The 26,518-nt window shown below is 53.4% G+C and overlaps 1 protein-coding gene across 1 annotated transcript; it reads left to right on the forward strand.

Moving 5' to 3' along the window:
* Window positions 1-243: 243 nt before the first annotated feature.
* Window positions 244-22,130, forward strand: Lmna (lamin A/C). Its single transcript, XM_052180123.1, has 12 exons — window positions 244-833; window positions 14,607-14,763; window positions 16,017-16,142; window positions 16,345-16,515; window positions 16,686-16,811; window positions 18,065-18,285; window positions 18,365-18,587; window positions 19,185-19,292; window positions 19,401-19,520; window positions 19,910-20,005; window positions 20,704-20,970; window positions 21,211-22,130. Exons 1-12 carry the CDS (start codon window positions 478-480, stop codon window positions 21,235-21,237), a joined length of 1,998 nt encoding a protein of 665 aa, XP_052036083.1. The 5' UTR covers window positions 244-477; the 3' UTR covers window positions 21,238-22,130.
* Window positions 22,131-26,518: the final 4,388 nt, after the last annotated feature.

The raw sequence follows: 26,518 nt of genomic DNA on the forward strand, positions 1-26,518 counted from the left end.
CGCCACGCCCCTTTGCCCACCCACTCTCATTCCTTGGTGCTGCCCTTTACCCCAGAAGGCCAAAGGCAAGCTTGGAGTTGAGTAGGCAGGAACCAAGGCTGTGAAGCCCCAGGCCTGAAAGGGGTGCTCTGCAGAGCGAGGGTTGGCATGCTGGCTCCTCCTCACCACACCTGCCCCCGCCCCTTTGGGTATAGGATGGTTCCTTTAAGAGCCGTGGATCCACCCCCTGTAGAGGAGGGCCTATTAGAGCCTCTGCGCGGCTGTCAGTGACTCAGTGTTCGCGGGAACGCTGCCTCAGCCTCAACACCAGCCAACCCAGATCCCGAGGTGCGCCAGCGCCCAGCCCAGATCTCCACGCCTGCCAGGAGCGAGCTTCGCCGGCTCGCTGTCCCCCTGAGCAGCCTCTGTCCTTCCGTCCAAGTCCCGCGCCCTTCTCGGGACCCCTGCCCAGCGGGCAGCACTGCCACCCTGCCGGCCATGGAGACCCCATCTCAGCGGCGCGCCACCCGCAGTGGGGCGCAGGCCAGCTCTACCCCGCTGTCGCCCACTCGGATCACCCGGCTGCAGGAGAAGGAGGACCTCCAGGAGCTCAATGACCGCCTGGCCGTGTACATCGATCGCGTGCGTTCCCTGGAGACCGAGAACGCGGGGCTGCGCCTTCGCATCACTGAGTCTGAAGAGGTGGTCAGCCGAGAGGTGTCCGGCATCAAGGCGGCCTACGAGGCCGAGCTGGGGGATGCCCGCAAGACCCTCGACTCTGTGGCCAAGGAGCGCGCCCGTCTCCAGCTGGAGCTGAGCAAAGTGCGCGAGGAGTTCAAGGAGCTGAAGGCGCGGTGAGTGAGGCCCGGCCGGCCGGCACCGGGGAGGCAGCGGTCGCCTGTAACTGGCCATCTAGTCCCCTCCCTCCCCGGAACTGCCTCCCGCGGGTGACTGGCAGTGCCAAGGGTAATAGTCATGATAGGACACAGAAGGGAGGGGGTCTCTGTGAGAGGGTGGGGGATATGAAGAGTGGTGGGGGCATTGAGACCAAGTAGCGAGGCGACAGGGCCTCAGTCTGTCAAGGTGGGATTTTACTGCCATTTGGAGCCTGGGGGATGGGCTTGAGGAAGGCAGAACAGGCTCTACCAGGTCTTGGAACTCCCGAACGCCGCCCGGGACACATCAGAATGGGTGAAAGGGTTTTATTAGAACTTTCTTAGTAAATTTGGCAATTTGCCAATCTTGCCCAACGTGGCTCTAGACACATGATGTCTACTAAGACATAGCGCACACACCGACGTTTGCCCAGTGGTACCGTAGAGGGTTACTAAGGCTGCGTAGCCCCTTTATGCCATGGCTGTGTAAGCATGGCCTTCTGGTTCGTTCTAGGAGCTGAGAATGTCTGGGGCTTTTCCTAGACTCTCAGGCCCACCAGAAGCGCACCAGGAGATCCTCTCCCCCGCAGATCCCACAGCCCTCTGCCTGCCAGGGTTAGGAATGCAAGGGAGGGCGGGGAGGAGACTGGGCACAGAAGCTAATGGCTCTGGAAATTCTGTTATGCTTGGGTCTGGGACACCCCAGTCCGGGCCCTCTCGGTTTAGTGACTTAAAGGTTTGGAAGCTCTGTCCTTTCCTCGCTCTGCCACTTTCATTTTCCTAGCCAAGCCAGACGTTACTTTGGCCCATCCTCTGAGCTGTTGATGTCTTGATTTTATTAAACCACTGGAATACAATTACATTTTTGAAATCCAGCCGTTAGGGAGCTTCAGGCCACTCCCACCGTACCCATCCCTGCCCCACCCTACCCCACCCTACTTGACTCCACCTTCTTTCTAAAAAGGCTTTCCAAAGCCTGGAAGTTTGGGCCCTTGCTCCTGGGACTCCCATTTGGCTCTGTCTGTGGTCTTTTCTTCTGCATTGTAGACCCAAGCCAAAGAGCGTCGGTCAGACGTGTGTGCAGACACCTAAGGGGCTGGTAGCTTTGACTTCTCGTTCTCCTTTTCCTTTTTGCATTATCTTCTGACAAAACCCATTGTGTACCTGTGGTTGGTCGTTCTATTCCTTTCCAGAGTCCAGCCCTAGGTAGTGAGTATGGTAAAGCCCACTGCCTGAGTGTGAGTGGAGGTCACATGCACAGATGGGTCCAGCCTTTCTGCTAATAGGAATTACCTGTCTTTTTATCCAATAGGGCTATGAATACCTTATCAAGAAATACATGTGGTAGCCAGGCGGTGGTGGCGCACGCCTTTAATCCCAGCACTTGGGAGGCAGAGGCAGGCTGATTTCTGAGTTCGGGACCAGTCTGGTCTACAGAATGAGTTCCAGGACAGCCAGGGCTACACAGAGAAACCCTGTCTTGAAAAAACAAACAAACAAAAAAACAAAAAACCCCCCCAAAAAACCCAAGAAATACATGAGGCAAGTTAAAAGAGTCCTAGTGAGTTAACTAGTTAGTGATCTAAATTAGTTAAGTCAGCCACCAAAGCTCTTGCAGATCCCGGTACAGAACTTATACAGTAGATCCGGGGACAAGGACAGTCACATCTATAGCTTCTTGTTCATCTAGCCACACCACTCTGTGTCTTCTGCCCCCAGTGCAGCTGTCCAGCCTGGGACACCAGGTGGTGTGTAGACATATTGAGTAGGGGCCGGGTGATGTGTGGACTTTTTATATTTAGCCACCTGCCTCTAGTCCCCACTGATCCTAACTGAGGAGGCTGGGCTTCCGGGAAGGGGGCTGGGTCTACACACCAAGGTCCGTGCTGGTGGGGTGGAGCGGAGGCGAAGGAACTGAGGTGGGTGTCTGCCCTTCTGTGTCAATCGTAGAAGACTCGCCGCCACTGCCCCTTTTTATGGCTGCTGAGCTCAGGCTGAGGTGGAGAAATGGCCTGGAAGGCATGGGGAGGATGAAAGGCATTGTCCAGTAGTCCTTCCCACCAGAGCCGGAAGTAGGGGAAAGGGACCTGTTTAATGTTTAATTCGAGCTCAGAGTTCAGGGTCAGGCTTAGAGTTAGAACTGTGAGACCCTGTGACAGTCCTTGGCGTTGCTCAGCTTGGGTCTCTACCCACAGGCCTCTGGTTTTCAAGCCAGATCGCTAAGTCCCGCAGCGGAGGCTCTGAAAACAAGACAACTCTCCTCCCCTCTCTCCTCCTCTCCTCAGGAGGTTTAGAGGTCTAAGCTGGGAGAAGCAGACAGCTGGAGCAAGGGGTAGGCTCACCCCAGCCAGGCTCAGGGCCGGGCAAGCCTTACTCCCAGCTAGACAGCTGCGTGCATGACTCAGACGCCACCCCTCCTACCCTGGTGGCTTTGTAAGAGACAACACGAGACAGGGAGTGTAGACCACAGAAGTCTGAAAGGGAAGGCTGTGGGTCTGGGTATCTGCATCTTCTAGCCTCTCTCCACAGCATCCTGGGGTCCCTTTCCTGCCTCCACCATCTTTAGGTTTATTTAAGTGTGAGAATGCACGCACATGGGCCAGTGTACACAGCAGAACACAACTTGGGGAATTTGGTTCTCTCCTACCTGATATGGGGCTTGGGGATCGAACTCATGTCATCAGGCTTGGCGGCAAGCACTCTTACCCAGGAAACCTTCTTGATCGTCCCTTGCCTCCTTCCTTGGAACCTCTGATAGTAATTCTAGCTCACAGGAGGATCGCCAGAAGTTTGGGTTAGGCTAGCCTAGCTTACAAAGTTAGTCCAGGCTATATAGTGCAGCCTCATCTCAAACAAAGCAAAACAAAACAAAACTAAAAGGATGCAGGCGGTCTGTAGTTACTGCCCAACTCACCACTCTTGTGGGGTGCTCAATACTCCAATTCATCTCTTTGAGGAGTGACACAAATAGAGGTCAGAGGGCAACTTACAGGAGTCAGAGCTCTCCTTCCACAGGCCCCAGGGGTGGAACTCAAGAGTCATCTTGCCGGCACTCCATAAACTATATTTTTCTCCTGCATTTATGTATGTGTACCACAAGCATGCCTGGTACCTGTGGAGGTCAGAAGGTGGCATCTGATCTCCTGAACTGGAGTTGGATAGTTGTGAGCCACCATGAGGGTGCAGGGGACCCTGGCCCTCTGCAAGAACAAATGCTCTTAACCACGGAGCCATCTCTCTGGGTACTCCCCCCAATTTTTTTTTTTTTGTTTTGAAACAGGATCTTGTTTTGTAGCCCTGACTGGCCTGGAGGCCACTATGTACATCCATCAGGCTGGCCTCAAATGTCCGCCTGCCTGTGATTTTGGAGTAGTGGGAATTAAGACAAGTGCCACCTTGCCAGGCCATTCCCCACACAATGATTGGTTGGTTGGTTGGTTGATTTTGAGACTGAGCTTCTCTGTGTAGCCCTGGCTGTTCCGGAACTCTGCAGACCAGGCTGGCCTCCAACTTAAAGAAATCCTCCTGCCTCTCTGCCTCCCAAGTGCTGGGATTAAAGGCGTGCGCCTGCACTGCTGCTGGCCACCCTACACTTCTGAGAACAGATAGTTGGTGCTAGAGAGCCGGCCCAGGACTTATGAGCACTTGCTGCTTATTAGAGGAGCAGAGTTCAGTTCCCAGTGCTCACGGGCAGCTTAACACTGCCTGTGACTCCAGCTCAGGGGATCTGACACCTTTTTTGGTTTCCACAGGTCTATGGGCAACCACACAATACATTTTACACACATACTCACATAAACACATATGTACACATACATGCACACAGATTTCTTATATTTTTATTAAAAACAAAAGAAAGACTGGTAGAATCTGGAACCAGGGTTCAGAACAGGCATTGTACATAGGAAATTAGAATGGCAAAGAGGAATAGGGTGTGGCTCTATGGCACAGTGCCAGCTATCACCATATACACACAGAGACACACACCCACACACCCAGACACATACACATATACAGAGACACACACACACACACACAAACTCACACACAGAAACACACAACAGACACACAGAGACATACACATAACAACACAACACACACACATACAAACTCACACACAGAGACACATACAGACACACACAGACATACACATAGCAACACAACAGACACACAGGCACACAAACTCACACACAGAGACACACAGAGACATACATATAACAACACAACAGACGCACACACATACACATAACACAAAAGACACACAAACGCGTACACAGAGACACACAACAGACACACAGAGACACACACAGAGATACAGAGACACACCACACACACACACACACACACACACACACACACACACACGTATACTGAGTTATAGCTAAGGGTCAGTTGTAGAACACTTGTCTAGCATGATTGGGTCCCATGTTCAGTCTCTAGTGCCAGTGAGGTTTGGCAGAACAAGCTTGTAATTCCCAGAGCTTGAGTGGCTGAGGCGGGAGGAGTGTGGTGAATTCCAGGCTAGTCCTGGCTCTGTGGAGACCCAGAGTGTGGGCAGAGTGTGCCTTCCATAAGAAACTGTTGGAGGCTGTTCAGAAGTGGAGACGACTCCCGAACCACAACGCAGAAGCACCTTTAACCCCTAAGACTTTGGTGTCCATGCCCCACCCTCTGCATGGCAGACGTCTGAGACCCCAGTGCAGAGAAGCAGGGGCTGCAAGCTGCGGTAATCACAGGGACAGCACAAGCTGCAGAAGGCAGAGGCTTGGCCCTCACCCTGCAGGGTGAAAGGTTAGGACATGAGCTTCTGACTTCCGGTGGCTCCTCAATTAAACCTTCCCTAGCATGAAAGACAGGTTGGAAATATAGCCAAGGCTCACTTCTGCTGCCTAGAGATTCTGCTCTGAGGCTAATGACACATTGTGTGTGTGTATGTGTGTGTGTGTGTGTGTGTGTGTTTCCCACCGGGCTCTACTGCCTTCCTCTGGCCTCAAGTGGTCAGTGACACTTCTGCATGCCACCCAGAAGCTCATTGGCAAGGCTGAAGCCAGGGCAGCTGGGAAGATGCCTTCCGCCCTCACCTACAGCTGTGCCCTCTGCTCTCCTTACACTCTGCCCTCCCGGCCCTGCCCAGCTCCAACAGCCAGAGCTAGACGTGCGACTGTCTGGAGGCCCAGACACTGGGAAGAGTCTTCTAGCTTCCCTTCCTTGGTCCCATAAATGTACTAAAGGTGACCCAGGCCAGCACTAGCATACATGGAGACACTGGAGAAGTTGCAATGCCTGTTATTTCTCAGTAAGATGGTCCACCAACAAAATGACAGATAGTATTAGGTCATAGTTAAAACAGCTATGGCCCTCAGTATCCCTATCTCTAGGTTTACCCTTGTCCCTAAATTGCAGTGTGACCTTGAATTAATCAGTCCTCTCCCTTTATTTCCCTAACAGTCAAAGAAAGGGAGTTAGAACAGATCTGTGCCTTGGGTTTCAAAGCAGTACAGTGACCCATAAAGTGAGGAAAGTCCTCTAAATACCACATGAGAGGTAATAAAACCAAGCGTAATAAATTGGAGTATAGTTAATAGTCAGTGCAGGTTTTTCGTTTTTAATAGAACTATTTCCCACAGCAGTGGGACTACAGCCCCTGGTTTCCTTCCTGCTTCTCGGAAAGAGCTTGTTGGAGTTGGTTAATTATTAGGACACTACTGTCTTGGCGTGGGCTTTGTTTTCACTGCTGTTGGGAAAATAAAGTTCATTTCAGTGTCTGCCTACCTTCAGGACACTAGAAAGGGCCCTGTCGTGTAGCAGAGCAGTCTGCCTGTGGCACTGACTGACCAGTTTCAGGGCTGGAAGGGAGGCTCCTGGGAGAGACAGGACTGATCTGTCCAACTGCCAGGGTCAGACCTCACACGCCAGAAGCTAGCAGGTGGTGCGCAGTGACCTTACCTGCTCGCCTGACGCTCCTAGTGGTGTACCCAGCCAATGCGCTGAGTCTTGGCCCTTACAAATCCCTTAAGCAAAGGGACAATATTCAGGAAGGGGCTCTCCCTACCTTACCATCTGTGATGGGGGAAGCCATTCCCCGCCTGCTGAAGCAGGGAATAAGTCAGGCTGGGATCCAGGCCGGAAGTGGGCGTTGAGTCATGGGTGGCGTGCAGGGTTCAGAGTGCATGGGAGACCCAGAGCTTGTCTAGTCAGGGAAGGAGCTGCTGGAAAGTGGGCTTTCCTTACATCAAACCATCGGGGACATATAGAACCCCTTTAGGGCCACCTCAGAGAGCTAGATGACCTTTTTAAGGGGTAGGGCTTCTGCAAGCAGTGGTCAAGGGTGAGGAGACTTTTGGAAACGGAAAGGCTCCTTTTCTTCTCGCAGAAGCTCTATGGCTTCGGCCTCCGCCAGCTGGGAGCACTTGTTGCATCCGTCCAGGTTTAGCCGAGGTGTAGTGAGACCAGAAGTTCAAAGCTTTTCCTCTGCTTCCTCTCCTGACTTGGGGTGTGGCTTAGCCTCCCTCCTGAGACAGTCAGGGTTAATAAGTGTGTGCTACCAGATGGAGGTGATAAGTCCCAAGAATCCGGGCTGTGGTGGCGCACGCCTGTAATCCCAGCACTCCAGGAGGCAGAGGCAGGCGGATTTCAGAGTTTGAGGCCAGCCTGGTCTACAGTGTGAGTTCCAGGACAGCCAGGGCTACACAGAGAAACCCGGTCAGGAAGGGGCGGGGGGGGGGGGGGAGGGCGGGGGGGGGGGGGGGGAGGAACAACAACAAAAAAAAGTCCCAAGAAGTCATTGCTGAGTCACACTTTCTGAGGAGTCCCTCAGGTCATTCTGCCTCCTCAGGCCACCCTCCTTACCTTCCTGCTGTCTTACTCTATCTGTCCTCAGGCCCTACCTTGACAATACAAGCTTGGCTTCTGGAATAGTAGGTTAGAAAGAGGAGAAGTGAGGTTTATCAGAAGACCGAGGGAAGGCAGGAGTGGGGAGAAGCTGGTTGCTGGGTGTCTAGGACCCCGTGCTCTGGCCTCCGGCTCCAGGCCTCTCTTTTGTACAATGCCACGTTGATACATCCAGCAGCTGTGACTCAGGCCTGGCCCCTTGCCAGGCCCAGGGCCTCTGCTAGAGTGATGTCTGAACATGTCAACAGGCCTCCTATCGTGCTCTGGGCACCAGAACCCTACCAGACTCTCCCTCATTCTGGAATGAAGACTTGTCTTTGTTTGAGGGGAAGGCAGCTGAGATCCTGGCTGCCCTGGAAGCAGATCTGAGGCCTCAAACCCCACTAGATTCCAGGCCTGTTCAAAAGTCAGAGAGGCTTCAGGAAGCTGAGCTTTGCCAGCCACGGGCACGCTTGCCTGCGTGGGGAGGCCTGAGGTGGCCTGCACTGTGGCACTGACAGGGTGCTTGCTTTCCTTTCCTTTCTTTTTCTTTTCTTTTTTTTTCTTTCTTTTTTTTTTTTTTGAGACAAAGTTTCTCTGTGTAGCCCTGGCTGTCCTGGAACTCACTCTATAGACCAGACTGGCTTCTTTGAACTCACAGATCTCCTTTGCTTCTGCTTCCCAAGTGCTGGGATTAAAGGTGTGTGCAACCACCTCCCAGCCGTAACCTTGTGGTTTACAGATGACAGGCATCCAGAGTTTTACAGGACAGGCTTTGAGGAAGGCCCAGGAGACTCCTGAGTGCCTTGCTTACTTCCTACCTTACTTAGCATGCCAGAGTGGGGCTGCCCACATCCTGCCAGAATTTGGAAGTGGTCACAGACCCATGGAACCAGCCAAGAAACCAAGCAGCGGGCAGTGGTTATCTTGGGTAGCTGCAGAGTCCAGAGCCAGCCTAAAGTTTGAAGGTGGTCAAGGGTGGTAGATTCCTTAGGCCCCTGTCGTTTTGACAGGGGTCTCCCAGCAGCACAGAGCGCACTTCTAATAGGACTGTATCTCCCTTGCCCTCTGCAGCCCATCTGCCTCCTAACACTTCCTTCTCTTTCTCCTTCCTCACACTCCCAAACCCTCAACTCCCTTCCCCCCTTCCCTTTTTGTACTGGGAGTTGGACCCAAAAAATCACACCCCAGCCCCTATCTCTTTGCTTTGTCCCTGTCTGTCTGGAGTGTACGCGCGGGAAACCTGATGGGTAGGTTTTAGTGTTTGGACCTGGCCTTCTTTAGGTTTTCTTGTCTACATCTATGAAGGAAAGTGTAGAAATTAGTCCAAAGGTTAGTCTAGAAGCCCTGAACACCTGAACTTTAAGGTATTAAGGGGACATATAAAAAACCCCAAAGATCCCACAGATAAAAACCTGGGCTGAGGTGGAGCTCTGAACATGTGGAGAACGGGCGGGGTTGCTGTGCTAGGCCAGATGTAGAAAGCTTTCTGTATTTAATATGCAGTACATGCATCATTCATATCTACATAATTAAGATAAAGGAGACTGAATGGTTAGTGGAAAAAAAATAGGGTCTGGGAAGGTAGCTTGCTTGCCTAGCTTTGGGTTTGATCCCAGCGTCCCATGCGGTTACATGTAATCCCAGCACTTGGAAGGTAAGCAGCAGGGGGATCAGAAGTTTAAGGTCATTAAGGTCATTCTTTTTTTTTTTTTTTTTTTTTTTGGTTTTTTTGGATTTATTTTTTTGAGACAGGGTTTCTCTGTGTAGCCCTAGCTGTCCTGGAGCTCACTCTGTAGACCAGGCTGTCCTCGAACTCAGAAATCTGCCTGCCTCTGCCTCCCAGAGTGCTGGGATTACAGGCGTGCGCCACCGCCCGGCTGTTTAAGGTCATTCTTGACTTCACTTAGCAAATTCGAGGTACCCTCCGATACCTGAGACCCTGTCATGAATAAAAATAAATAATAAATAAATCAATATGGGCCTAGGTCGAGCAAGCAGCTTGCGCAGGGTAGGGCCGGAAGTTAGCAAGGTGGAGGGGTTGCGGTCCCAGGAGGACCCGGGAGCAGCACCTCAGCACCTGCCCAGCCACAGGGGTCACCGGATCTTTCCGGAACTCCTGAGGGCGCGAGGCCTTGGTCTCTCTGGCCCAGCCATGGGGAACGCCGAGGGCCGGTGAGGCTGGCGGCGGGCGGGCGGGCGGGGCGCGGGCCGCTCTGTCATTCCTCCTGCTCCTTATTTTTAGCCGGGTGTAGAGTCTGGGCCGCCGGTCCCTCCCCCAGGACCGGGGAGGAAATGCAGGCCACTCCCTCCGGGCTTCGGCTGTTGCTCCCGGCAACCAGGCCAAACAGGCCGCGCGGCTTCCATATCTGGCGTCTGAGGTGGCTGAAGAGGATGACTCAGTGGGCGGGTCAGCGCCTGGCGCTCTGCCCAGCCAGCCCTTCTGCCGCTGCTGCCTTTCCTCCCTGAAGCGGCCCGGGGACCCCAGGCTTGCCCCCCGCCCCGCACCCCGTCGGCTTCCCGCTTACCTGGTTCCTGACCGCTCTGCCCCCCTCCCCCACGCCCCTCTTTGAGCCAGGATTGCCCACTGGGATGGGTTAAACCGGATACCCAACCCTTCTTGCCCGGCCCCAGGAGGCGGCGGGGTGCAACCCCTCCTTTGCTCACGCGGAGCATGGCACCAGGCCTAGGACCGGACCGCGTCTCGGCAGGCAGGGTCTCACTGTCGTCCCCCCCCTCCCCGCCCCGGGGGGCACCGGACAACTTCCCGCCCCTGCCCTGGTATTGTGGCTCTGAACATGAGTCACAGAGGAGCCCGGGTTCCTACCCCTTCCCAGCTCCCTGGTCTGCCCCACCCAGTCCTCCATACCAACCCTGCATAAATCCAGCTCCCCCACTACCACGCCCAGTGGGCTGGAACTGGACCACACCTCTGTGCAGACACTGCCGCCTAGGCCTGTTCGGTGTCTGCATGGCCAGCCCAGTCCGAGGGCTTCCCTCTCCGAGGAAGGAAATGGTTTTGGATAGATAAAGGAGAGCCATTTAGCTCAATATTTTTTCCCTCTTTTAAATATCTGTTTTAAGCCAGAAGGTGGTGGTGCACACCTGTAATCCCAGCACTCTGGGAGGCAGAGGCAGGCAGATTTCTGAGTTCGAGGCCAGCCTGGTCTACAGAGTGAGTTCCAGGACAGCCAGGGCTATACAGAGAAACCCTGTCTCGAAAAAAACAAAACAAAAACAAAAAACTTTTAAATGATATCAAATACCAGTTAAAGTGTTAAACATGTACCTTGCATTGCTATACACGAAATATGTTGTTTTTTCTTTTTCTTTTCTTTCCTTTTTTGAGAATAGTATCTCACTGTGTAGTTCTGGCTGGTCTGGAACTCTGTGGAGAACAGACTGGCCATGAGCTCTCTGAGATATGACTGCTTCTGCTTTCCAAGTGCTGAGACTATAGTTATATATCACCATACCAGGCTTAAAGCATGATTTAAAAACATTTTTTTGTTGTTAAAAAAAAAAAAGATAGGAATTTTCAGGGCTCGGTGGTGCACGCCTTTAATCCCAGCAGTCAGGAGGCAGAGGTAGACTGATCTCTGATTAGAGGCCAGCCTGATCTACAAAGTTCCAGGACAGCCAAGGCTATACAAAGAAGATTAGAGAAGGGGAGAGGAGACGCACCCCTCCCTGCTCCCTGTTTCTTAGGGCGAGCTTGTGTCTCTGTCTACAGAGCTCCCAAGAGCTGAGTCATGAGCCTGTGGGTGATAGTGGCTTCTTCCCCTTAGTTGGGGCTCCCCATGCCTGACTAAGAAAACCACAAGTTCTTCCTTGATAATGTGTACTTGAGGTTTCCTTCAGCAACAGGGTGTGTCTGAGTCCTTAATGGAGTCTCTGGGTAAAGTCCTGGAAGGGATGGAGAAACAGCCCCCTGGATTTCACTGAACCCAAGCTCTGCTCTCTGCAGGGCCCTGGCTCCAGCTCTCCGGCCTGCCTTTTCTGAATTGCATTGGTAATGGCATCCATGTCCAAGGGCAGTTAATAGTGTCATCATTACAGCAGTGCCTGGCACATAACAAGCGTCTGCTCTTACAGTCATGCCCCACAGAACAGTTTCTGTCAGTGGCAAGTCATCTGAGGGTCCCGAAAGCTTCTACCATCTTGTGTGATCACACCGTGATGTTTGCATAATGATGAAACTAGTTAATAACTTCTTACAACACAACTCCATTGTTACAGTGACACACGGCTAGATTATCATAAAAACCCAGCCCTGTGCATGTCAGACCGTACAGTCCTGGAGAACAGGGCTTTTGCATCACATCCTGGGGTACAGCCAAGGTTACAGGGAACCCTGGGAATTCCACCGCTAGTGTCCAAGGAGGCAGGGCTAGGAAGTGTCCTTGAGGCGCTCATTGCATCCTCAGCCCAGTCAGGGATGGGTTTGTTGAAAGGGATCCACTCCTTCTGCTCCTGGCTTATCTCTGTAGTCTCCCCACCCCTGAGGCTCAGGAGGGCTTGGTGGATGGGGGTGGGGAGTGTGAGAACATCAGCTTGGACACTGCCCCTGCGGCTGTCTGCCATGCTTGATGTTGGCCATGCATCCTCCTCGGCGACTCAGTTTCCTCATCTGTAAAACGGGGAGGCTGAAGGACTCGGAGCTGGTCCTCTAAGTCTCCCCCACATCACCAGCAGCACCCCAGCCCTTGGCCTGTGGGATGGAGAGGCCCCTGTGGGAAGCCACTGCCAGCCTTGGAGCTGGCCCAAGGAGCTCGGATTCCGTCTCCGAAGCTTGCTGCCTGCACCCGTGTTTTTTCTTCATTTTCTTTCCTCCCCTGCAGCTGTCTCAGCTTCGGAAAAGTTCTGAAGTCATGGAAAGTTGGGGCCGTGCTTCTAGCCAGGGCTGGGCCGGACGGCAGCCAAAACCTGAGCTGGGCTTTGACTTTATTTTTAGCTTTTTGTGCTAAGATGGAGGAGGAGAAATAGTCTCTGGTTCTGAAAGGGCCTCTGCAGGAGAAAGACACCATTGCGTTAAATCATTTGTTTCCCTGGTGTGGAGGGAATAACAGCCTGAGGAGCAGCCTCCAGGACTCCGCAGTCTTCCCTGACCCTCTGTGGTCCTCCCTGACCCTCTGTGGTCCTCCCTGACCCTCTGTGGTCCTCCCTGACCCTCTGTGGTCCTCCCAGACCCGGAGAACCTAAGTGGAGGATGTGGCTCTCTGAAATCTCCTAAGTAACTCCTACCTCCTTAGCTTCCAAGTGTAGCCTTTTCTCTGTACTGCAGGTGGATTGCTAGGCCTGTCACTGATTAAAGACTTTGTGGCAAGGGAAAGATGCTGACAGGCTAGGCTGCTCTCGCTGAAGTGGGCGACCCTACCTAACATGCCCACCTGTTTTCCTTTTTAATTTTGGGATGTATCACATGCATGCAAACACACGGGTGCTGGTCTGCTGGAGGTAGAGGTTGGAGGACTGCCTCCGGGGTCGGTCTTTTACCCTTCACCTAGCTTCAAACGTGGCTTTTTGTTTGCCACTGTACAGCCAGGGTAATTGAGCTGCACGCCCCTGGGGCTGTTCTCTGGAGCTCCTGTCTCACCTTAGAAGTGCTGGTCTTACCCCCCTCCCAGCCCCCTTACCCAACCCCCCCCCCTTGTGTGGCTGCCCATCCAAACTCAGTTCCTCATGCTGGCGTGGACGATCCTTAAGCAGAACCATCTCCTCAGCCCCTAGTTTTCCTTTTGCTGGGGCGGGCTCCTGATGAGAACAGATAATTCTGCAGTTGGTTACTAGTACCAGGCCCTCTCTCAGGGTCTGCTGCTCCCCCTCCCCCTTCCCAGCGTCTACTGATCCCCCTCACCCTCCCCAGGGTCTACTGCTTTCTTTACCCCCTCCCAGGGTCTACCGTTCCCCCTTTCCCTCTCCCAGGGTCTACCGTTCCCCCTTTCCCTCTCCCAGGGTCTACTGTTCCCTCTCCCTCTAGTACTTATGAAGGGATTATGTCTGGAAAGTTCTTGGGCTTTCCAGAGATTTTCAGGAAATTAGGACAATTAGGACTTCTCTGCTTCTCTAGTTCACTAGCAGAAGGAATCAGGAATGTGGGGGAGGCAGAGGCATTCCTAGGCTGTAGAGACTAACTAAATAGCTTTGTCTACTAAGGAGCTAGGGATAGGGTGTGGCTCCAGACTGGAACCCCATGGATCTGGAACCGATGTCAGAAAGCCCAGCAGTAGGGCGGGCTTAGCCTATTGTCGGGGATCTAATGGAGGGTCCCTCTGCTGTGTGGGGAGCAGGGTCTTAGGACGAAATCCCGAGAGAGAAGGGAAACATCTCATATGCTTCCCTTACTCTTGCCTCTGGTCTCCCTGGGGAGACGTTTTCCCCCCAAAGTCCCACTTGGGCAAAAGGGATTAGACTAATTTGGAACTCCAATTGGAGGGGTGGGGGGGGGTATGTGCGTAGGACTTGGGGTGTGCGTGGCCAAGACACTCACAGTCTGTTGGCTCCAAGGGAGGGAAGCAAGTTGAATGGGGAGGTGGGTGGAGTCGGGAGGGCCCGGTGGAGGCCCTGTGTGGGAAGGGGTCAGGGACAAAGGGGCCCTGTCTGTTTTAGAGGGAACAGGAGGCAGAGAGAGCCAGGCATTCATCTCATCTGATCTAGCCTCGCCATGGCCCCAGGCACGTTCTTGGGCCCTGAGTCATGGGAAGGTAGAGGAGCAAGAAGGGGCTTTTGGGAAATCTTAGGGGTGGTGATAGCCCAGCCCCAGAAGCTGGTGGATGCCAACAAACCTAATGTAAGGATGCCCTCTTCTGACGGCTTCGGGGACCGCAGAGTGGTCCCATCCCAGATGTATGCGTTCCTGAAACCTGCTCTCCTCTTTTATAGCAATACCAAGAAGGAGGGGGACTTGCTGGCTGCGCAGGCCCGGCTCAAGGACCTGGAGGCTCTTCTCAATTCCAAGGAGGCTGCCCTGAGCACTGCTCTCAGCGAGAAGCGCACGTTGGAAGGCGAGCTCCACGATCTGCGGGGGCAGGTTGCCAAGGTAGGCCTGTGACCCCAGTGACCCAGTGACCCCACTGAGGAGTGGACCAGGGAGGTGTTGGCTCCCACCTGTCATTCAGTCCCGTGCGTCTGTTCTTCGCTTGGCCGGCACAGAACGTTGCTCAGCTGTCCTTGGCCACCAGCTCTGAGCAACCCACAGACCAGCTCTGTTTAACAGCCTGGTGTAGTATACCTAGCCCTGATTCCTCCCCTCCTGTCCCCCTAGACAGCTCCATCGGCTTCAGGGGAGAGCTGTGCACTGAGGCCATCGCAGGGTGCTGATAGCTAAGTGTACCTAGGTGTGGTGTGCACTGAGGCCATTGCAGGGTGCTGATAGCTAAGTGTACCTAGGTGGGCTCAGTGCTGCCTGTGTGTGCAGTGTCCGCCACTTCCAGGTTCTCCCCTCTGCTCCTCTGATCTCTCAGACTGCAGGAGGGAAGAAGTTAGGGACACAGTTTAGTGACTCCAGAGCCAAGGCCCCTTGGGCCCTGCCCTCCCCCTCCCTCAGCTCCCTCCCTCAGCTCCTTCTCCAGCTCTTCCAGACCTACTGAGCCACCTGCATTTGCCCAAGATGAATGCCTTAGCTTGGTGCTTCCTCCGGAAACCATTCTCCAGGGCAATTAAGGCTATCTCCATCTGGTCTAGCCTTTGCCTGCCGGTCCTGCTCTGACTCCCCACCCCCACCCCCAACAGCCCTTTAGCTTTGACAGGACCAGCCATCCTGATAAGATGATGCTTGTACCCGGCCTGCCCTGCAGCCCTTGCAGCCCCTGCAGCCACAAATGTCCCTTCCTGGTCTCCACTCGCCTGTCCTTTGAGTCCTAGGCTTTCCCGCCTCCACACTTTGTTTCCGTCTTCCTGTGGCTGCTACATTCTATGTGGACCTCCTTCATAGTAACTGCTGTGTCGGGCCAAGAAAGGGGGTTCCTACACAGGGGCGTTTATGACTGTGGGCCGTGCCACAGCACACACGTTGAGACCAGAGGACACCTTGCAGGAACCTGCCCTCCCCTGCCATGTGGGCTCTAGGGAGGGAACTCAGGTTGCCGGGCCAATGGCATGCGCCCTCACCCTTGATTTCTTAGTGCCATGGCTGCCCCGGGCAGTTACTGTGAGAATGTGGGTGTCCTTCCCCGTGTGGGCACTGACGGCCTTCCCTGCCTCTGGCCCTGCTCGCCCCGGGGACAGCCATCGCTCAGCTTCCTTGGCATATTGCGAACACCCTCTCCATGAACATGGCTTCCTTCCTCTCAGCTTGAGGCAGCCCTAGGCGAGGCTAAGAAGCAGCTTCAGGATGAGATGCTGAGGCGAGTGGACGCTGAGAACAGGCTGCAGACCCTGAAGGAGGAACTCGACTTCCAGAAGAACATTTACAGTGAGGTAAGCGTCACGCTGTGTGGGTCTGACTATGGGCAGCTGGACACTGGGCCCAGGCTGGGAGCGGTCACCTGTCTGCCAGGCTAACGGAGGGCTGCCCGTGCCTGGCCTGTGGGGTTAAGGCAAGATAGGGAGCGTGGACTTCTGGTCTTAGCGTCTAAGGAACCATTCTGATGTTCTAAGTGTCTTCACTTAACCCTTTCAGGAACTGCGTGAGACCAAGCGCCGGCATGAGACCCGGCTTGTGGAGATCGATAACGGGAAGCAGCGAGAGTTTGAGAGCCGGCTGGCAGATGCCCTGCAGGAGCTGCGGGCCCAGCATGAGGACCAGGTGGAACAGTATAAGAAGGAGCTAGAAAAGACATACTCTGCCAAGGTGCTGGCCGCCTCCTCTCCTCTCCCCTCCCTAGTGCCGCAGGAGCAGCCCACCCTCCCCATGCAGGGTGTGCCCTGAGGACGGGTGGGTGGTGGCAGGGGGATTGGGTAGCCCAGGACCTCAGGCCCCCACCTCCAGGTTCCTGCTCTCATAACTGTGTGCTCCTGCAGCTGGATAATGCCAGGCAGTCTGCTGAGAGGAACAGCAACCTCGTGGGGGCTGCCCACGAGGAACTGCAGCAGTCTCGAATCCGCATCGACAGCCTCTCGGCTCAGCTCAGCCAGCTGCAGAAGCAGGTGATGCCCAGTTTACCCTTCCCACCACAGCACTGCTCTAAGCAGATATTGCAGAAGCCCACAGAGAAGAGGAGGAGGAGGGGGGAAAGGGCCCCAGGACCACACCCCATGGTTTGGAATCTGATGCCTGTCTGGTTTCCCAGGGTTCCCCTTTAGCTTGCCTTGACCCTCAGAGCCTCTATTTTACTGTGTGTGAAGGGATTTTCGTGTTTGTTCTGTGCCTGCTGGGGACTGAACCAGAGGCCTTGTGTATGGTAGACAGATGCTTTCTCACTGAGTTACAAAGCCAGTCGCCTTTCCTGCCTGGAAATGGCGCTTCCCTGGGGCAGAGTGTGGAGCTCAGCGTGTACAGTGCTTGCTCCTCATGCACCAAGGCGGGGGTTCTATCCCAGACCACAGAGAGCAGGCGCGGTAGAGTGGACCTTTCATCCCAGGCTGAAGTGTCAAGAGATCCAAGGTCCTCCTCAACTATACAGCAGGTTTGAGGCCAGTCTGGACTACATGAGACTCTGTCTCAAAAAAGAAAGAAAAGAAGGCAGGCTGTGGTGGCACACATGTCTTTAATCCAGCACTCTGGAGGCAGAAGCAGGCAGGTTCTTGAGTTCAAGGCCAGCTTGGTCGACTTAGAGAGTTCCAGGACAGTCAGAACTACATAGAGAAAACTTATCTCAAAAACTGTAAATAAACAAACAACAAACAAAAAAAAAAAAACCCTTTAAAACAAAAGAGAATGGAAAACGCTGAACGTTGTTGTTCTTCCCAGTTCCCAGGTCTGTCATGACACTGCAGTGTGAAGTGCTACATGTGTCGATATTTTGTGTGTGTGTGTGTGTGGGGGGGTTGGATTTGTTTTTTTCAAGACAGGGTTTCTCTGTGTAGCCCTGGCTGGCCTGGAACTCACTCTGTAGACCAGGCTGGCCTCGAACTCAGAAATCCGCCTGCCTCTGCCTCCCAGAGTGCTGGGATTACAGGTGTGCGCCACCACTGCCAGGCTTTTTTTTTTGGGGGGGGGTGGATTTACATGTGTCGTTATTATTTTAGCTGGCTGTACTATTTGTGACAAAGGGAGATGGGGGTCTATCCTCCATGGGAGTTTTCAGTCAGATGTTAGGAAGGGCTTCCTGGTCACTGGATAAAGCCAAGGTGGCTCTAGAGAGAGCCTGCAGATCCTGAGTGTTCCTCTGCCTTCCCCGTGCTCTTCCATCTTCATCCGCCCTTGGGAGTTCATCAGACCCTTATCCTCCCTACCCCAGTTGGCAGCCAAGGAGGCAAAGCTGCGGGACCTGGAGGACTCGCTGGCCCGCGAGCGGGACACTAGCCGGCGCCTGCTGGCTGAAAAGGAACGAGAGATGGCCGAGATGCGGGCGAGGATGCAGCAGCAGCTGGATGAGTACCAGGAGCTGCTGGACATCAAGCTGGCCCTGGACATGGAGATCCATGCCTATCGAAAGCTGCTGGAGGGCGAGGAGGAGAGGTGAGCCGGGAGGCTCCGGAGCCGGCGTCAGGGCCTCTGTCCGGCGGCCGCCTCACTAACATTGTCTCCTTCCTCCCAGGCTCCGCCTGTCCCCCAGCCCAACCTCGCAGCGCAGCCGTGGCCGCACCTCCTCCCACTCCTCCCAGTCTCAGGGTGGAGGCAGCGTCACCAAAAAGCGCAAGCTGGAGGCTTCTGAAAGCCGGAGCAGCTTCTCGCAGCACGCTCGCACTAGCGGCCGCGTGGCGGTAGAGGAAGTAGATGAAGAGGGAAAGTTCGTGCGTCTGCGCAACAAGTCCAACGAGGTGGGCTGGGACCAGGGTCTTGTTTGCAGTGGCTGGGAGCCCTTGGCTCTGCCGAGCATGTCTCCCTTCCTAGGAATTTGGAGTGTGCGGTAGTCTTTACATCTTTTTTCCCCCTAAAGATATATTTGTTTTATTTATGAGTACACTGTTGCTGTCTTCAGACACTCCAGAAGAGGGGGTCAGATCTCGTTACAGATGGTTGTGAGCCACCATATGGTTGCTGGGAATTGAACTCAGGACCTCTAGAAGAGCAGACAGTGCTCTTACCTCTGAGCCGTCTCCCCAGTCCTTACATCTTTAAACTGTTGGGGAGATGCACGATATGGGTGTGTGTGGCACAGTATGGCCCTTGAGCGAATGCCAGAAGTAGTGGTGGCAGGCCTGCCTTCTCTGCCTTCTTCCCCCACCCCCCACCATGGGTGGGGTCTTGCCCGGAATGCTTTTGGCCTCCCGGGATTAAGCTGTTCCCCTGCCTCAGCCTCCACAGTAGCTGGAACTGCAGGTGTACACCGGCGCCCAGCCTACCTGAGCTCCTGAGGGAGCCGAGCCAAGAGCCAGGCTGAGTTTGCCGTGCTCCTCCCTCTACCCTACTTGCAGGACCAGTCCATGGGCAACTGGCAGATCAGGCGTCAGAACGGTGATGATCCTCTGATGACCTATCGCTTCCCACCGAAGTTCACTCTGAAGGCAGGGCAGGTGGTGACGGTGAGTGGAAGGGCCGGCCGGCCAGCACGCGGGACTCTGGGGTGGAGAAATTGACCTCAGGACAGGAGCATTCAGAATAAACACATCTCTTAAACCATCTTTGCTTAGATCTGGGCTTCAGGAGCTGGGGGCACCCATAGCCCCCCTACTGACTTGGTGTGGAAGGCGCAGAACACCTGGGGCTGTGGGAGCAGCCTGCGCACCGCTCTCATCAACTCCAACGGCGAGGTGAGCATGCTGCAGCCGGTAGCCTGCTGGACAAGGCTCCCCCTGGTGGTCATAATGGGAGATAGCGAGCTCCAACCCAAGGGAACCTGCCTTGGGTTTAGGATCACTTTCCTGAGCCCCTGATTCCCACCCAGTAAGCAAGCCAAAAGTTTCCCCAGTAGAATAATGAGCGGAAGTCAGCCAGTGAGTGTTAACAGCAGACTCCAGCTTAATGAGCACTGAACTGTCAGCCGTGTCCTCTCTGCGCACGCGTGTGTCCGTCCTTAGCCCCAACATCAGAGGTTGGAGCAAGGCTATAAGGGTCCGGAAGGTTCTAGGTGGTTACTATGGGTAGATAGGCTGCACAGCCCTCACCCCCTGACTCTTGGCCTGGGCTTATGTCCCCATAGGAAGTGGCCATGCGCAAGCTGGTGCGCTCACTGACCATGGTTGAGGACAATGAGGATGATGAAGAGGATGGAGATGAGCTCCTCCATCACCACCGTGTGAGTGGCAGCCGCCGCTGAGGCCCCGCCCACAAGGGTAGCCCTGCCAGCCTAGGGCACCTCTCCCTCCTCCATGCCAAAGTCTTTTCATTAAAGAATGTTTTGGAATGCCACTTGCTGCCTGGCCTTTCTTCCCTCTCCTCCTCTACCTCGAGCAGGGAACCCAGGTGTCCAGTAAGGAAGGGAGTGGGGACTTTCTGGTGCCATGGACTTCACGGTGGCAGTGGCCAGGGATCTGGATTTGTATCCTGGGAAGGGGATGGGAGGACAGAGCTGGCCCCAGCCCCGCCTCTCCTCCTCACTCCCCTGCATGCACCTTCTCTCTTGTCTCTTCTGCCCTATTGCATGCGTCTCCTCAGATTTCCCAGCAACGATGGTTCTCTCATTCCTGTCCCCTCACAAATTAAGTTTCTCCATCTTCAGTCTTCCTCTTGATTACTCCATAAGTGTCTCGGATTCAGGAGAGGGTTAAAGCCGCAGCTCTTTATTTCGAAGGCTTCCTGGCTGTCTCCTCCTGTCGCGCCTTTCCTCCCAGCCACAGGCCTCCCAGGTCCCCTTCACTCTGGTTGTCTGGGTACAGACAGAGGTCACCTTCTGCCCAATGGCTAGGAAGCTCCGGGAGCCCAGAGCCTAGGTGCTGGTCCTAAGAAGTCAGTCCCAAACTCACTGTCCCTCCTGAGCCTTGTCTCCCTTCCCAGGGTGCCCACTGCAGCAGCTCGGGGGACCCCGCCGAGTACAACCTGCGCTCACGCACCGTGCTGTGCGGGACTTGTGGGCAGCCTGCTGAGAAGGCCGCCAGTGGCTCAGGAGCCCAGGTGGGCGGATCCATCTCCTCTGGCTCTTCTGCCTCCAGTGTCACGGTCACTCGAAGCTTCCGCAGTGTGGGGGGCAGTGGGGGTGGCAGCTTCGGGGACAACATTGTCACCCGCTCCTACCTCCTGGGCAACTCCAGTCCCAGGACCCAGGTGAGTCCTCTCCACCCTACCGCAGGATACTGTCCACTGAGCGGCAGGGCAGGGCCGCTCACGGGAGTGGGGTCCCCCTCCTTGCAGCCCCTCTTGCACTCTGCCCCTCCTGTCTGAACCCCAGACTCGAGGGCAAGGCCCAGAGTGTGAGGGTTGGGGAACCCCCCCCCTTCGGGGTCAGGGAGGGAGAGGAAGGGTCAGCCACTGCCGCTCACACCTCTGCCTTCTCTTCTCTCTTAGAGCTCCCAGAACTGCAGCATCATGTAATCTGGGACCTGCCAGGCAGGGGTGGGGGCAGAGGCCACCTGCTCCCCTCGCCACACGCCACCTCCTGCTCTGTTCCTTAGGAGAACAGGCCTGAAGCCAAAGAAAAATTTATTCCCTGCCTTTGGGTTTTTTTTTCCTTCTATTTTTTTCTAAGAGAAGTTATTTTCTACAGTGGTTTTATACTGAAGGAAAAACACAAGCAAAAAAAAAAAAAAGTCTTTATCTCAATCCTAAGTCCTTTCCCTTTCTTTCCCTGTGTCTGCCTTAAAACCAAAGGGCTTCCCTAGGAGCCCAGGGAAAGGACTGCTTTTATAGAGTCTAGATTTGTCCTGCTGCCTTGGCCTTGGCTTTGCACTCACCCCAGGACCCTGACACATGGTGCCTGAGAGGCAGGCATGGAGTTCTCTTCACCAGCCTCCTCCCACAGCTGGCCCGCTGCCACGCCAGCTGCAGAGAAGTGGGGTGCAGAGAGGATGGCCGAGAAGGTCACTACACCCGGAGGCTCTCTGCCTGCCCTACCCTCTTCCTGCCCTTCCCTAGCCTGGGGCGAGTGGGTTCCCAGGGGCAAATCTGCCATGCTTGCTTTTTCTATATTTTATTTAGACAAGAGATGGGAATGGCGGGGAGGAGAAGGGAAGATCAGCTTGAGCCTACCTTTTCCCAGCTTACGAGCCTGCTAAGCTCTGTCCCAGTGATGGAGGGCAGTGTCAGGTGGGAGACAGGGACGAGAGGGATGCAGGCTCCTGGAGATGAGGAGCCTGCTGGGTCCAGTGAGAAGACTAGAGGGCGTGGTGATTGGTGGCTACCACAAACACTAAGGAACCCTTCACCCCATTTCCCATCCGCACCTCTGCTCTCCGACAAATCAATACACTAGTTGTTTCCATCTCGGATGCTGTGGTGTCTCTTTGTTGGGTGTCACGTGTGTTTTCAGGGGCAGACACATGCACACACAGGTGCCACACATTCACTACATATTCAATGCTATGAAGATGTGTATTGGGTACTGAGGGGGGGCTTCTATAAAGGTCAGCACATGTGGGGTGAAAGGGGCGTGTCCTTCCTAACCCTCATCCACCCAGCACCGATCCAGCACCTTCTAAATGGGGCCAGCAAGCCACATGGGCATCAGACATGGAACACAGACAGATGGAGGGTGGAGTAGGGGGCTGGGAGTAGTGGGGCGACCCTTGTTGCACCTGTAGTCCGGCACTCTGGGTGCTGTGATTGCCTTGGTAGGCTGAGATACTCTCAGGAAAGGGAAGGGAAGGAAAGGAAAGGAAAGGAAAAGGAAAAGGAAAAGGAAAAGGAAAAGGAAAGGAAAGCTGGGATGTGGTGAGTTTGAGGCTAGTCTGGTAATCACAAGACCCTGTTTCAAAAACAAAATATAGCCGGGCAATGGTGGCACACACCTTTAATCCCAGCACTTAGGAGGCAGAGGCAGGTGGAGTTCTGAGTTCGAGGCCAGCCTGGTCTACAGAGTGAGTTCCAGGACAGCCAAGGCTACACAGAGAAACTCTGTCTCGAAAAACAAAAATCGAAAACAAAATATATGTCTTTCCTGCGAGAAGAGCTGGGCGTTCAGTCAAAAGTGATCGGAGGCTGAACAGAGGACTCAGAAGTTAGGAGCATGGAGTGTCTTACAGAGAGGACTGAGTGTGGTTCCCAGCCCTCCTGACTGCCTGTGACTCCAGCTCTAGGACATCCAACATGTCTCTAGCACTCCAAGTATATTCACTTCACATGTGCACATTCCGCCAGCCCCCCCCTCCCCGTAACTCCCCTCCCCCAATTAAACCTTTTAAAATCATTGAGCCAGGCGTGCTATTGCATGCCTTTAGTCCCAGCACTCCGGAGGTGGAAGCATCTCTGAGTTCAAGGCCTGCCTGTTATACATAACACGTTCCAGCAACCAGGGTTGTATGGAAGAGACCCCGTCTCAAAAAGAAAACAAGAAACAAAACCCAAAGTGATGGAGTCCAAGAGATGTCTTCATTGGTAAAGACACTTGCTAAACTTAAATCCCACCCCTGAGACCCATGTGGTGGAAGGAGAGAGCTAATTCTTGCACATTATCTTCTGACCTCCATGTTCCCATCTGTAGTGTGATATCATTCTCGGGGAGACTGAACAAATTACTTGTTTTAAAAACAAAATCCCAAACATTTGATTTTACCAAATGTAGTCTTGAGACAAACGTTGTGTGAAAGCCTGCTAGCTCAGAGAGAAAGCTCCCAGCTGACCCTCCTCAACTGACATCCCAGAGGGAAAAAATAGCCTGGTTCTCCTCCACCATGTTTTAAAAACCTTCCAAACTGAATGTCCCTCCCTTCTACTTCCTGTGTGTGTCTCTATCTGTCCTCCTGACTTCTTCTCACTCTCTATGTTTTTTTCCTCTATGTTCACTCCCTGTCAACTGGTTGTTTGCCCCACCTCTTGACCTATGGTTGACTTCATTAATCGTGTTTATAGTAAACAAAAGCTCTTGAATTAAAGATATGTGCTAGGGCTGAGCCACACCAAAACAAGAAACAGGTTTTTCCAGTTTACAGTCTTGGGTTCTCAGTATGACACAACAATGATTACTGATCTCAGAAAAATGACAATAGATCAAAGTAAGGGACCGCCAAAGCCCAAAGATGGCTGCCTCACCAAAAGTCACCCAGCATGGATGACAGCTCATAAGAGTTGGAAAACTGGGGGCTGGAGAGATGGCTCAGTGATTAAGAGCACCGACTGCTTCTCCAGAGGTCCTGAGTTCAAATCCCAGCAACAGCATGGTGGCTCACATCTGTAACAAGATCTGACACCCTCTTCTGTAGCATCTGAAGACAGCTACAGTGTACTTACATATAATAAATAAATAAATAGCTCTTTTAAAAAAAAGAGCTGGAAACCTGGAACACAGCACACAACACAACAGGTCACACAGCACAACAGGTCACACAGCACAAAAGTTTGGAGAATGTCCTTTCCAAATGACTCAGCTTCCAGACAGATTAACTAGTCTTTGCCTCCAAGTAGCTTAGTTTGACTATTTCTGAGCAGTCCTTATGCTTATGTATCTTGAGGACAGGGCACCTCCCTGGTGGGTTTCAGGGACTTCCTGAAGCTATTAAGTTATTTACTTTCTGAGCTGTCGGACAAGCTCTTCCTGTTTCAGCCCTACCCCTTCCGAGACACTATCTCACTGCGTATCGCCTGCTGTTTGTCGCCTTCTGTCCTGGACATCCCAAAGCAGACGCCCTTGTTCTCCCAGAGATCTATTGTCTCTACCTCCCTTGTGCTGTAATCAGATGTGGAGAGTCACCATGCCTTGTCCTAACATTCTGCATCTTAATAAACTTCCTTCCAAGATAAAAGGTGGGGTTTTTTTTGTTTGTTTGTTTTTTTGTTTTTTGTTTTTTTGTTTTTTGTTTGTTTGTTTTTTGGTTTTTGGTTTTTTTGGAGACAGGGTTTCTCTGTGTAGCCCTGGCTGTCCTGGAACTTACTCTGTAGACCAGGCTGGCCTCAAACTCAGAAATCCACCTGCCTCTGCCTCCCAGAGTGCTGGGATTACAGGCGTGCGCCACCACCGCCCAGCTTTTTTTGGTTTTTCAAGACAGGGTTTTTCTGTATAGCCCTGGCTGTCCTGGAACTCACGCTATAGACCAGGCTGGCCTCAGAAAATTAATGAATGCCAGTATTACATTCCCCCCTCCCCCAACATAGGGTTTCTCTGTGTAGCCCTGGCTGTCCCGGAACTCACTCTCTAGACCAGTTCTGACCTCGAAATCAGAAATCTGTCTCCCAAGTGCTGGGATTAAAGGTGTGTGCTGGGGCTGGTGAGATGGCTCAGCGGTTAAGAGCACTGACTGTTCTTCCGAAGGTCCTGAGTTCAAATCCCAGCAACCACATGGTGGCTCACAACCATCTGTAACGAGATCTGACTCCCTCTTCTGCAGTGTCTGAAGACAGCTACAGTGTACTTACATAAAATAAATAAATAAATCTAAAAAAAAAAAAAGGTGTGTGCCACCACTGCCCGGCAAAAAAAAAGAAAAAAAATCCTTTTTATTTCGAAGTTCTGTGTGCGTGCTTGCATGCCTACACGTGTGCACACACGTGCATTTGAGTGCATGTCTCCATAGAGGCCAGAAGAGGATGCTAGATCCCTAGGTTGTATTTAACAGGCAGCGTGACATGGAGAATCATACTCGGGTCTTCTGCCATTTCTCCGACGCCAAGATAGAAGGTTGTACTCTCAAAGGAAACTGCTCCACAATGCCCCGTCCACAGCAAACAGATGTAATTATAAAAGTCACTTTAATCCTTTGAGAGGGCCACCGTGCCACTTGCAGGCAGGAGCACTTTTCTAATATCCTGGCTGCCCTGGTCCATCCCCAGCATGGAAAAAAGAAAGAAAAAGACATCAGGATGTGGTCCTAATCTCTGTAATCCCAGCCTTCAGGAGACTGGAGTAGGAGGATTGGCATGTGTTTGAGACCCTGTTTCAAAACAAACAAACAAACAAACCAACAAAAAACAACCCCAAAATAAATAAATTTAGGGGCAGGCTGGGAGAGAGGAAGAAATTAATACATTCATGAAAGGAGAAAGGGCTCTGGAGTCACGCTGAAAGTCCTTGGCATCCCCACAGTCTCAGGGAAAGGGACAGGAAGAGGCAGAGGTTGGTGAGAATCCAGCCTGGGTGTTCATCATCGCCTGCCAGCCTGCCAGCCCTGCGCAGGGGCAGCAAGGGCAGGGGAACAGTTCGCAGTCCACTGTGCTGGCCTGTGGACTTACATACATGCACTTTCCAGTCAGGGCTCCTGGGGGCGCCAAGAGTCCCACCACGCCCCTTCCCCCAGGCGGAAGTGCCTGTGCAGGGGAGGGGAGGGCAGGGCTCAGTGCAGAGGGGGAACCTGAGAATGGAGAAAGCCTGAGACCTTAACTTCCCCTGCATCCACCTGTCTCAAAGCCAGCTCTGGTCAAGGGCTGAAGGCCATTAGGGCATGGTGCTAAAATACCTCGGTAAACTGGCTTTGAGGATAGATCCTCAGCCCTAGGAGATAGACACAATTTAGCATTTGGGCCTCCAAGGAATACTTTGTCTAAATTTTTGTTAAAGAATGTAGCCAGGCGCTGTTGGTGCACACCTTTAATCCCAGCACTTGAGAGGCAGAGGCAGGCAGATTTGTGAGTTCGAGGTCAACCTGGTCTACAGAGTGAGTTCCAGGACAACCAGGGCTACACAGAGAAACCCTGTCTCAGGAAAAAAAAAAGTGATAGTGGCATTCAT

The sequence above is a fragment of the Apodemus sylvaticus genome, chromosome 4, assembly GCF_947179515.1.
Source record: "Apodemus sylvaticus chromosome 4, mApoSyl1.1, whole genome shotgun sequence".
Taxonomy (NCBI): Eukaryota; Metazoa; Chordata; class Mammalia; order Rodentia; family Muridae; genus Apodemus; species Apodemus sylvaticus.

Coding starts and splice junctions, on each gene's coding strand:
- Lmna (XM_052180123.1), top strand. CDS start 478: ATGGAGACCCCATCTCAGCGGCGCGCCACCCGCAGTGGGGCGCAGGCC. Junction 16,516..16,685: donor AAAAGACATACTCTGCCAAG/GTGCTGGCCGCC, acceptor GTGCTCCTGCAG/CTGGATAATGCCAGGCAGTC. Junction 18,286..18,364: donor CTGGAGGGCGAGGAGGAGAG/GTGAGCCGGGAG, acceptor CCTTCCTCCCAG/GCTCCGCCTGTCCCCCAGCC.